Here is a 13,341-nt window from a genome sequence, read left to right as displayed (position 1 = left end):
TGGGTTCAAACAAAAGGTGCCATGTTCTAAGTTGTTTAACACATCTAGATGTAGTGTCAACTAGTCAACTATGTAAATAAATATTGTACTAAAACAAATGCAGGCCATTTGCTTGTCATCTACAACTCCACTTAATATTACTGTAACACAACTAAACATAGTTACAAACAGTTCACATATCAAAGCCTTTGACTGAGAACATTTGACACATGAGGGCACAACGATTCAAAGTCCTGCAGTCCTCCTCCAACTCACTCTATGATGATGTCATTAAGTAGCAGACCTGTGGTGTACAAGTGATCAAGGGCTCGAGGGTATAAAAGCAACCATTTGGGACAGTCCTCAAGACTTTATCGCGTTCCCGAATGTTGACTGTTTTCAGTATTCAGCATGATACTTACATGATGGCTCACCATTCAGCGATACACTGTGAGAGTTTATAACTTATTGTCTCATTACTTACTCAAACCCTTTTGCTGATTGCTTTTATGACTTAGGAGTGAGGAAATAACTTGAAGTAATTGTTTCAGATGTCCTATGAAAACTACATAATAATCACACATTGATCTTACCTGGTTCAATCAATAATTTCACAGGGTTTGCTTTACATAGCTTATAACCCTAATGCTGCTTAATGAGAAGATCAATTAGTTAAATTAATAGAGAAAGATGCTGTAGGACTTTATTTGAAGATCATATACTTGTTTAATTCTCATTATTGTTTCCTGCCCATCCTCTGATTGGTCCTCATGGTTGCAAGGGGTTTTGGCTAAGAGTCTGCATCAGATGCGGGCTTTGCAAAGAGTGCAGGAAGGACTCACAGAGGGCAATTGTGCGCACATCTTGGAAGCCCAATACAAGAAATGGGACACCCTGCATCCTCCTTTGTACTTATCTGTGAGGTTGCTAATGTGCTGTTTGGGACAGGGCCATGGAGTAATTGAGAATGTACCTCATGTTTGCTGGCAAATTGTGCTTAACTGACTAAATATGACACACAAAAATGTGGAATGTAATGGTTAACCACAATCAGCTCAAGTAATTGCAATTAGACAGCCACTGAAGCCCACAAAAATGAAGACAGAATTTCTGAGTACTGATATTAGCGTATATAAACTATAACAATCAAATGGGATTCTGGAGAGATCAAAAGAATGATAAAGACAAATCTTTAAAAAGTCATTAAAATAATGGCAAGTCGGTAAAAGCAACAATACCTGTTCTAACAGAGCCATTGACTGAGGTTCGAATCGAATGTAGCAGCCTTTATATTGTTAGTATGGTGCTCAGTGCTTTGACCTGCATATTAAAAAAGGCTGCAATGGCCATAGCTAAATAGCTTTATTAGCTTATGTAGACAAGGACAAAATGAGTGAATTATTTATTACAATTAGTATTTATAAATCATGAGAAAATAATCCCCAAATGCTTATACACACATACATACAGTATTTACACTCACCAGCCTCTTTATTAAGAACGCTACACTAATACTGGATAGGACCTCGCTTTCTCTCAGAAAAGCCTCAATTCAAAAGGCATGGATTCCACAAGATGTTGGAAACATTCCTTTGAAATTCTGGTCCATGTTTCATGACTGCATCACATAATTGCTGAGAACTTGTCAGCTGCACATTCATGTTGTGAAAGTCCCATTCTACCACATCCCAAAGGTGCTCTCTATTCAGATCTGGTGACCAGGGAGGCCATTATAGAACAATGAACCTATTGTCAAGTTCATGGAACTAGTTTGAGAGTGCTTTGTGACTTGGTGCATTATCATGCTGGAAGTGGACATTATAAGATAAAATTGTGGTCATAAAGGAATGCACATTGTCAGTAACAATACTCAGATGCTGTAGACCATCTGCTTCAAGGTATGTGTGTGTTGTGCGTTCAGAGATGTTTTTCTGCTCAACCCGGCTATCTGATTTATCATAGCCTTCCTGTAAGCTCAAACCAGTCTGGCCAGTCTCCTCTGCCAGCATAATTGGATGGTTTTTGTTTTTCGCACCATTCCGTGTAAACGTTAAAGACTGTTGTGTGTGAAAGTCCCAGCTCATCAGAAGTTTCTGAAATACTCAAACCAGCCCATCTGGCACTAACAACCATGCCACTGTCAAAGTCACACTTACACAGCTGCCACATGATGGCTGATTGGATAATTGCATGAATGGGCAGGTGAACCAGTATTCCTAATAAAATGGCCAGTGAGTGTATATATATATATATATATATATATATATATATATATATATATATATATATATATATATATATATATATATATATATATATATATATGTTTCCCCTGACAAAGTCATCTGTTGTGTTGGCAGTGAAGAGGAGTCTGAAGGGCGCATCCACAAAAGAAGCATGCAACAGTTTGGTGATGACTGTGGGTCATCAGCTTGATGTATTTTTTTATTTTTTTTTTGCAAGCAAGGGATATGCAACCAAATATTAAGTGTTATTTACTTTAAGACTATCTGTTCCAATACTTTCGTTCAGCAAAAATTTGGGAGATTAAACATGTAATCATTTCAGAGATGGATGAACAGAGAATTAAATATGTACTCATTTCAGCAGTATAATCAAAACTACACCGAAAATCTTTTTAGGGAAATCTTTTTGGCTTGTTTCTGTCAGCAGGATTATCATGGGGTCAATAGGGAGGTTTTAATCTGACACTGTGTGAATGACTCTGCCACGCTTTAATCAATGCCAGGGACACCCACCCACACACACACAGAGCCCGAGACAAACAGACAAGTCATACACACACGTTTCAGAGCTCTAATGATAATGTAGTGGCTGACAGACTGTCCCGAAATGCACACTTTTTAGCTCACCTGCAATCGGCCCATTTGCGGTAAATGTCCGCCTCCATGATCTCTGTCTGGTTAGGTGAGAAACGGAACTCTGACACCAACAGCGGAGTGTGTTCCAATGGGTCGCAATCTCCCAACTCACCTGCACAAGGCACACACAGGACAGAGTGTTTGTAACAACAGAAGACGCTATAGTGTAAATACACAAATGCAAAGAGAAATAGTACACACCTAATACCCACACCCACATACATGTACATATACACACACTAACACACATATAAGGACTCACTCTGTAGGCAATAAGCCCCAAGATCCACAGATACATCATATGGACACTTTAATCTGCTCAGGGAAAAGGAAAGGCTTATTGATGCATCAAATGGCTCGTAAATGTGTTATTAAACCAGAATTTATGAATATGAGGCAATTTTGTGCTCTATTCTTTAAACCAAGACCAGAGAGAGTGTGTGATTAAGACCCAGTAGACATACAGTATTTCTCTGTATGTATGTGAGACAGAGATGCCGCTGGAGAAAGAATGAGAATAAGAAAGAGTGTATCCCCTGTGTGGAAAAGTGTGTCAATGCTCTTAAATTAGAAACTAGTGTTGGTTCTCATCACAGTTTCTTTTATTAAAAGAGCAGAACAGCTCCCGGGGGATCAGACCCACATTAAGACACCGAAACAGAGATTCTACTGGACTGTAGCGGAAAGCAAGACCTTATGGGTGTGTGTGTACTCTTACACGATTCTGGAAACAATCAGCACGAAGAACGACATTTATTCCATATTACACCTTCACCACAACTTCGGAACATCGCATAAATATGGAGTAGCTTATTACTATTCCACTGCCACAGCCTGAGTCACACTTCCCAGAATTAAGATCACACTTAAGCATTAAATATTATTGATGGCTGCATGAGGAGAGACTGCAAAATACTGCACAGAACTCTTGTGGAATTTTCCAAAGATATTCAGAAAGCGAAAAGGTTACTAAACAGTTTGGGTTTATTTCTATAGTGTGTGAAAGCAATTCTTACTTGCCAGACAGAATGTCTTGTCTGAGCTGCAGCACAAAGAGGTACCTAAGAAAAATACAGTCAGTTAGAAGATCACGGAGCAACCGCCAAATTATTACACTCAGATTCCACGTCATTTTACTTGGTTATAGTTCTTGATTGTCAGTGTGATTGTACATGGGTATAGTTGTACTTTAGAGCTCATTAACGCTTATTACACACCTCATAATTATATATATATAGTTTCATTATAGTTACTGTATAATCCATAGTAGTTAGTAAATAATATATTTTCTAATTTTATTATTATATTTATAGTTAGTAAATAATATATTTTATTATTATATTTATATTTAATATAATAATATTTACTGCAAAATGATATAAAGAAAAAAAATCCTGAATACAGACAATTTTATAATCAGTGAAAGTATAAGTAGTTTCCATTTATTTGTAGACATTTTACTAATTACTAGATCTAAATCCAGATTTCTGTGAAATTGTCTTATTCCTTTGCACCTCATTTTCCTTCATTCTTTCATTTTATTTCTTAAAACAAACAAAACTATATGAATGAAATCATGAAATATTAGATCAGTTTGCCTGTATCCAAGCTTTTTCACACATAGCAAATATTCAAATAAACAGCTTTTGCTACAAATAATATATTATACTGTATCAAATCAACCCTGCTCTACTTTTTACCTCGTGAACTCCTCATGAAGGTTATTGGGTTCTGAGGAGTAGAACTTCACCCTGAAAAACAGCCTGTATGGTGGGCCATCTGAAAGAGAGAGAGAGCGAGAGAGAGCGAGAGAGAGCGAAGCAGAAGAGGAAGAGAACAGGGTTTAATTAGTGTACAAATACAGTGTAGACATGCACAGAAAAAATGACTGAAATGAGATTTTCATCCAAAGACAGACATCTGTATACAGAGACTGAAGGAAATAAAAGAAACAAAACAAACAAAAAAAAAAATCAAAACCCAAGGCCACACTAAGTTGTCATAGAGACACACGTCAGTTCGCTGACTCTTTCAGTATGACTCAAGAGCAATCAGAAGCCAGTATAGAAAAGAAGTGTGTAAGAATAAAAAAAGGTGCACCAGTGAGTTCTTGATGCGAGATGATGCATGTTCATAGTTTCGTTACCCAAATGTTAATAACTAAAGGATATGAAGAACTGCCAACCTTGAAGAGGAACAATGTGCATTCTGGGGGGTGGGGTAGGCAGGTGGTCAGAGGTATATGTGTACATCCAATGCGTAGCCCAAGGGGATCTTGTGTGAAGGTATAACATCTCCAAAAAATTTTCAGTATACAAACCTGGCGGCTTCTGTAAACAACATTCACCATTTACCGTCACGGAAAGCAAGGATGCACATATTCCAAACAGGGAATGTCTAGAGGAGACTATAGATTCGAAGGGCGCAGGTCCTCCAGGGTGTCAGTTAATATTTGAGAATTCAAAACACCTGTAAAATTGCCAGTCACTATAAACTCATGTCGATTTACTCATTTAGAAGACTGCTCTTTTTGCATTTTTTTCGTGTGAGAACTCGTAGCAGTGTACAATGTTAAACCGCAGAGTTCCTTTGCAAAATGCTTGAAGGTTGGCAAGGCTGTATCTGTACAACCAGACTTTTTTCTTTTTTAAATACATTTATGCAAACCAGACCGGCTTGTTCTAACAATCTACCTGTATACACACACACACACACACACACACACACACACATATATATATGTGTGTGTAAAGTATGTATAAGTGCAATAATTCAACAATCAAAGGTGGCAACTCTAGTCTGGTTCAGCTCAAATCACAGATTTGATCCACGGGCTTGATTTATTAAAATACACATAAATGTAAAGCCTTTGTCGTACATGCTTTACACATATGTTAAAGGCAACTTTGTGTTTTACATGCCAGTCATTTCAATTTCACTCCAGCTACCTGCAGTGGGCGTGTCTTTGCCTGAGCTACAGGGACTGGCTTCTGCCCCGTCCACAAAGTAAACACTCTTACACCCACATCACCATGGCAACTGCAGATAACGAGCAAAAGGACATCAGACACCTGCTATGACCCAACCATTCAATGCTATAATACCTGTGTACGGTGTGTGTGTGTGTGTGTGTGTGTGTGTGTGTGTGTGTGTGTGTGTGTGTGGAGGACTTACATCTAATCTGCTTTTTTATGGGTTTGCCGGCATCCAGCCAGTGCTAAAGAAAAAAAATGAGAAGGAGAGAGAGACAGAGAAAGAGAGAGAGAGAGATAGCACAAGTTAGCACAATAGCAGTGAAGAAGTAAAGTGCTGTGGCTCTGATTGATGTGGTGTAGCTCCATCACACACACTTTTAGACTCAAGTTCAGTACCTCCTTCTCTTCCACACTCACACTCGCACACACACACAAGCCTATTTATAGATTAGCACTCACCGCAACCTGCTCCGGGTCCATGAACTGCAGTCCAAAATAATCAGCCTCCACAAGATCCAAATGATACATGATTTGATCAAACAGGTCCTGCCCCCTTGCATTTTTCTGAGACAAAAACACACACACAAAATATTACAGAAAGCTAAGCATGGATCTGGAGTATGACATGGCCTTCAATAGGTTCAGCAGGCTTTTTTGGGGCCTGGCATAACCTGCTTGCATAAGCCACACACATTTACATGACTGCATGATGACACCTTCATGACGCACCATTCAGGGACTAACAAATGAGGCAGTATTCAAATGAACTAAAGCACAAAAATATGACGAGGAGTTTGTTATTCACACTAATCCATCACAAAGTTGCACCACAAGGATGCAATAAAAAAAAAAAAAATCAATCATCAATCAAAAATTGAGATTCAGGATGGACTTAAAATCATGGATGTATGCTTATGGCTCAACGTTATTTGTTAATTAAATACTTTGTGTTCTATGACTCATGACTAAGTTTTATGTGACCTTACACTGCATTGTTATCAAAGGCTAAGTTCTGATCTCAAAAAGTCCTCCTTTCTTGGCTTGATTATTCATTTAAATTGCCTTTTCATGGCGTCCTTGTATAATCAAATCATAAAAGTGATCTAATAAAACATGTCACATCCTGGATCTGTATAAAACACCCTATGACTCACCTCACGCAGTGCACTGAAGTATGGAATAAGCTAAGCTTTACAATCTTTTTCATTTGGATTTTAGTTTCAGGATTATATTTTTATTTCTGCTGCACAATGGGGTAGATGCAATGTTTGAGGACCATGATAGTAGTTACATTACCAGTAGTTACAAGCCTGCCTCGACACTGTTTACACAAATTGATAAACAGGTAGAACCTGAAGACAGCAGCATCAGTTGGGATCTGCCACCAAGAAATCTGGTCCTTCTTGTCACAAATTTTTATGCCTTAAACGCTCCTAAAATATATTTCAAACAGGAAGGAAGCTCTTTAAGAAAAAGTATTTCAGACATTTGACCTTGCTGTGACCTTGACCCTTGAATTAAATCAGTACATCTGCTGGTTACAATCATAATTCCATATAATCCTACAAACATTCAAACACTCGTTATTGAGCTATAGCACTAATGAGAATCTTGGACGGATAGACGGATGAACGGATGGATGGACGATCCAAAAATATAATGCCTCCACCACTTAGAGGCAGAGGCATAAAATGAAGTAAAGAAATGAATCTTAACACTACAGGATTTACGATTTTGGAATTAGTTACTTCTGGAAGAACATCGTACTTCATAATGTACTTCATTTACATAGAATTCAAGGCTGTGACCCAAACTGCACAATACACACTAAGTATTAAACCTCAACTGCAGTGACACCGATGGTGTAGTGATATACTATTTAGTTTGGTTGTAAACAGTTTGAAACATACCCCAAGTATAGACAACTCACGATTACTCAGTATTACAGAAGTGTTATGTGAATAAAATTATTTTATTGTACACATCAGTGTGATCGTCAGAGACACTGAGTACCTGATGAAAGCGCAAAACCTCTCAACCTCTCAAGAGCTTGACTTTTAGCTCCCATCAGCAGGTTAACTCTCACTGTGACTGCTTGATCAAGCAGCAGTGCTCATGCATCACTGATACTGTGGTGTAACTGTGCTCATTCTGTGGCAACATAAACAGCGCATAACCCACAGAACAAATCAGACACCTAAAGTTCGAGCTAGCTAGTTAGCCAAAGCTAGCTAGCTAAAATGTAAGCTCTGGTTGAAGGGAAAAGGGCTGCTCCGCTGTAATCTCACAGCACACTGCTTGCATCAGACTGTGTGCTGAATGTAGGGGCTCTCCCCAAGGTGGGCGATCTGACAAAAATATCACATCACGAATTGTTCAAGCTGAATCACAATCCACGATTTTATCACAATTATTTTTCAAGAAGGTTTTTTAAAGATCATTTTACAAGTTACTGAACACACCAACCAAACTAGTTTCCTTACTAATGAAAATATAGCTCTACAAGGAAACATAACAAAAAAAAAAAAAGAATAACAGAGACATCTTAAGCCTAAGTTTCTTTTCAAACAAATTTTAATAAAGTGTACTTCCCAACAAAGTGGAAGCAATTATTTCTTAAAAAAAAAAAAAAATAAATAAATAATAATTAAAAAAAAATCAAGCATGGATAGTGAATTTAAAAATGTTTTATATAAAGTACTTCACCTCAACTAATGTCTTCAGTATTTAAAAATACAATAAATGCAGGTATGATTGACAGGCGAGTGAGTATTTAAATATGTTGAAATACTCAATACATTAACATAAGTTTTATTTAACATTTTAAAATCAGCTACTCATGTTTCATTGTTTTGGTATTTATTTCACATTTTTCAGCATTTTGTGTACAGGGACAGCGGTGTTAGAAAAATATTTGCGACTTGGTAAGTCGTGACGACTATCAACTATTTTTTTTGAAGTCTTTAAAACCCTCGTGCTCAACTGTTTTGATGGATATTATGGCCACGTAAAATGTCAGTGATGTCTTTCCAGCACTTGTTTTCTCATAAGGAGTGCCTTGTTCATTCATTTGTTTACTTAAGGCTGCTTCTGTCTGCAGTGCTATTACACTTATGTGCGATCCCTGTGTTATCTGGATTTCAGCATACTATTTGAGGTGCTTTTCTGTCGGTTAAACAAATTTGTTGGGTTTCCTTAACATGCCAATCTTGTTGTGCCAAACAAACTCCATCTGTCCCTTTTCTTCCAATAATGTAGTGTATTAGAAAGTGAACTCTCACTCTGTCTCTCCTGCTTGCTTATGCTTTCTCAATATCTCTCACCTGATTGGCTGCGGCTCCTGCCAGTCACAGTGTAGTTGAACTTCTTTCGTGTCTGAAGCTGGGGCGTGATGACCTTTAACATATCTGAGCTGGTGTACAAAGTTATTGGCAATACTGACCTGACGACCCGACACAACTCTGACTGTGAATTACTCTTACAGGATTGTGAGGATGATGCAAAGCAGGAAGGATTTTTTCTCCCCTGACTTGATCATCATGGATTGTTTCATTTTTAACATGATTTTTAAAGTGAGTAGATCCAAGAATGAAAGCAGGTACAGAGCAGGAGACAATGTCATGAAAACTACTCTGAAAATGTCGCTAGATAAGATATACAAAAAATGTAGCATGGCTACATTAAAGCTACATCAGAGGAATGTGTCATGGTAGCACCGAATACGGCACAGAACTACACTTCTCTTCAGAACATCACATGATCAAGTCACATGCTTCACTGATCACCCGCACCTGTTTCCTGTTTCACCTAATTAGAGTCACTATTTAAGCTCTGGATTCTATATGCCTCATTGTCTAGATTTTGACTTTTGTAGTCGTGTTGTACGTCACTTAGTCCATGCTGTGTTCATGTTCTTGATATGTGTATCTAGTTTGTTTTGTTTCATATTCACAGTCTTTGTTTTCATGTGCTTCACTCTAATAAACACCAATCTGCCCTTGTATCTGCCTTTTCAACCAATTCGTAGCTGCTCCACTATCACAGCAACACTAATACAGTCATCTACCTACATGCTTTTCCTGCTTAATATCAATAATAATTAAAACTAATCTGCCTAACCAATGATCATTTTATTCAATAGTTTTAATTTCAAGCAGAATTAAATATCTGACCAATAGTCCCTGACTGATTGTGGGTCCTCAGCTCACTCCAGCATGCTGACATTATGAAACGGCAAGGCACACGAAGGTAACCTGGGCAAGTTGAGTTGATTATATAAAAAATGTCAGCTGAATCAGATGTAGATAAGCCATACTGGCCGTGGCACTCATTCAAGTACTTTAAAGGAACCAGAAAACATTATAGTACAGTCCACTTTTCCGTCAGTGATGAGTGCCAGAGCAGGTGGATTCACTAGCAGCCTGTATCTTTGAGTCAACTGAGCTTCAGACACATCTATAGGAAAAGACTAGTGGGTGCGTTTGAGGGCATACGAACCCAAAGATGCACGCTTCAAGTATTTTGGTTTTCTCAAATTGTCAAATTAGCTTAGTTACCTAATTTCCATTAGCAGTAAATAGCAGCTTTAAATATTCTCTCAGAAATCGTGTTAGGGTACCTTCCCTGCTGAAAAATCCACCTGACGGGTATCTGACCAGCTCCCAGCTACCATAACACAGGCCAAACTGGTCAAGCTGGCAGACCATCATTGCTAGCTGAAGTGTTGGTAGAAAGGAAACAATTTCTGAATTAACACTAACAATTAAACATCGTAGACAAGTTATTTTTAAGAAAATAACACAATTAAGACAAATTAGACAAGTAATAAGGAAACTTGAAAAGAACTTAGAAGCAAAGATGGTCTACGAATTTGACCAGCTTGCCTGTGTTTTGACAGATGGTCAGTCTAAGTTGGATTTTTTGAGCAGTGGAGATTTTTCCAGATATCCTGTCAAGTTAGCTTCTAAATACAGCTTATATTAGCAGCTAATATTATAAAAATTACGAATAAGACTAAAAAAAATCCTCTCAGATATCTTGTCAGATTACCGTATGTTAGCATATTGTCTAATGTTAGCTAGTTCCAGTTAGCTAGCTGTCTTGCACTAGCAGTGACTTTTAAAAAATCCTCTCAGGCTAGCTCCTGTTAGTGAGATGGCCAATGTTAGCAGAGAAAATATATAATTTATAAATCTGATTTAAAATCCTCTCAAAATCCTGCCTGGCTACCAAAATACGGGATAATACAAGAAATGAATGCCAGTGACCTCCTTCTTCTTATCTGAAAACTTCCATACGCCATGTACCCAGAAATCACATAATTTTAAAAAGAATAGAAATGCTCCTCCTTGCTACAAGGAAATGTAGTTAAACTAATAGCTTTGCTACTTGGAGTGGCTCTGTTGTCAAGAAGACATGTAATGTTGGTAATTACATCTTGTACAGTGAAATGAATCCAGTACCAGTAAGCCTGCATTTTGAAAGAATCCTATTAAGGAAATCTGATCTCAGATTGAATCTGTGGAAGAATCTGACATTCTGCTTGTGTACGTTATCAGAGGTACATATTTTCAGAGCACACATTTTCAACCAATCACCATGAAAAAATTTAAATCCAGCCTCTTTCTCCCAAGTACAATTTAAAGTATGATAACTCAATATGGCTATATTTGAAAAAAAAAATGCCACATAGGTTTGAAATTCCTAAGTGTTTCATTTATTAACTCATTCATTAATTTTCAGTAACTGCTTTATCCTGGTCATGGTGGATCCAGAGCCTTTTCCAGGAAGACTAGGTGTGAGCCGGAGATGCGAATTGTTTCTTAAGCTAGCAAAATGGTTTTATGGTTTTATTAGGCTATTCTTTTATTATATAACCAAGTAGCTTATTTGTGAAAGCTAACATACATCACTGGACACCTAATTTCCCTTTAGTCTGTCCAAATGATCTCAATGCTCAAACTCTCAATGTAAAGAGTGATGTTCATTTAATTCTCATGCTCCTAATATGTGAAAAGATGTCAGAGTTTAGAGCCAGTAGGACCAAAATGATTGTACTTTCGTATTTTTCCTTATGTCTCCAAGCAAACAATGTACACAACAAGAGCCAGTAAGGTAAGATGTATGTTAGTGGATATTGAGCTGTATTCTGATATTAATTCCGATATAATATATATATATATATATATACACATATATATACATATATATATACACACACACACACAAACACGCAATATGGTCAAAAGTTTGTGGACACCTGACCATCACACTCAGTTGTGCTTTTTGAACATCCCATTCCAGATTTAGTTTTCCTTTGCTGTTATAATAACCTCCACACCTCTGGACAGGCTTTCCACTACATTTTGGAGTGTGGCTGTGGAGATTTGCCTGTTCAGCCTCAAAAGCATAAATGAGGTGAGGTATTGATGTTGGGTGAGGAGGCCTGGGGTGCAGTCTGCATTACAATTCATCCTGATGGTGTTCAGTGGGGTTGAGGTCAGGGCTCTGTGCAGATCACTTGAGCTCTTCCACTCCAACCTTGGTAAACCATGTCTTCATGGACCTCACTTTGTGCACAGGGGAACTGTAATGCTGGAACAGGTTTGAGCCTCTTATAGTTCCAGTGAAGGGAAATTGTAATGTTACAGCACACAAAGACATCCTATACAATTGTGTGCTTTCAACTTTGTGGCAACAGTTTGGGGAAGAACCACATTTAGGTGTGATGGACAGGTGTCCACATACTTTTGGCTGTATAGAGTGTGTGTGTGCTATAAATATATAGCAAGCTAAAGAGTTGGAGTAGTTAACATGCAAAGTTAAAGCTGTGAGAGTGCGGCATCTGTGATTCACAATCCAGACATAGGTAGTGCTTCTCAGTGTTCCTGCATCCAATCCTTAGTTTTTCTCCATTCATCCTACAGTAAAAAGCAAGACTTTCATTTACTTTTTCCATTTCGTATCCCTTAGTTCAGGGTTTTTCAAACCTTTTGCAGCCTGAGACTCCTTCCAGAGTAAAAGAATTTCCAAGAACTGGTTACTGAATTTTGGGTTAACCGCTTTGATCAGCCATGATAGCTAAACAATAACCGTAACAACCTTGATAGCAGTTGATAGTAATCTCCACCATAGTCAGGATTTTAAGGGACCCCCGACCCCATTGTGAGAACCATGAGCCTAGTGGACAAATATGATGACAGACACATATGCAGCTTCCTGCACACAATGTCCTCAATAAAAAGCCAGAATATGCCCTAATAAGTTCCTTGAAAAACCTGGCACACAAATAACACTGACACAGCAGCCAAGAGGGAATATTCTAACCAAGGGGGAATAATTTGCTGTGTCAGCAATCTCAGGTTTGTGACCTGAGAAATTGATAAACAAATTGTTATTGGTGCTGACAACTACCACTGGGTTTGAATAGTTTGTTTAAATTGTTTAATTTGTAGACTATATAGACTTTTTTACTGACTAAAAATATAAACCTCCATTTAATTCTG

At 37.9% G+C, this 13,341-nt stretch overlaps 1 protein-coding gene across 2 annotated transcripts in view; it reads right to left on the bottom strand.

Moving 5' to 3' along the window:
• The window catches only part of epb41l4b (erythrocyte membrane protein band 4.1 like 4B), a 35,696-nt gene that overhangs the window by 13,385 nt on the left and 8,970 nt on the right, over nucleotides 1-13,341 (bottom strand). For both annotated transcript variants that reach the window (XM_026924476.3, XM_026924477.3), the window contains exons 2-7: nucleotides 6,296-6,400; nucleotides 6,036-6,078; nucleotides 4,562-4,640; nucleotides 3,878-3,922; nucleotides 3,124-3,176; nucleotides 2,853-2,973 (exon numbers count right to left, since the gene is read on the bottom strand). In XM_026924476.3, coding sequence (XP_026780277.2) covers nucleotides 2,853-2,973; nucleotides 3,124-3,176; nucleotides 3,878-3,922; nucleotides 4,562-4,640; nucleotides 6,036-6,078; nucleotides 6,296-6,400 — 446 coding nt within the window. The remainder of the gene's footprint in view (nucleotides 1-2,852; nucleotides 2,974-3,123; nucleotides 3,177-3,877; nucleotides 3,923-4,561; nucleotides 4,641-6,035; nucleotides 6,079-6,295; nucleotides 6,401-13,341) is intronic.

This window comes from Pangasianodon hypophthalmus, chromosome 22 (assembly GCF_027358585.1).
Source record: "Pangasianodon hypophthalmus isolate fPanHyp1 chromosome 22, fPanHyp1.pri, whole genome shotgun sequence".
Lineage (NCBI taxonomy): Eukaryota > Metazoa > Chordata > Actinopteri > Siluriformes > Pangasiidae > Pangasianodon > Pangasianodon hypophthalmus.
This window is presented reverse-complemented; position numbering and strand designations above follow the sequence as displayed.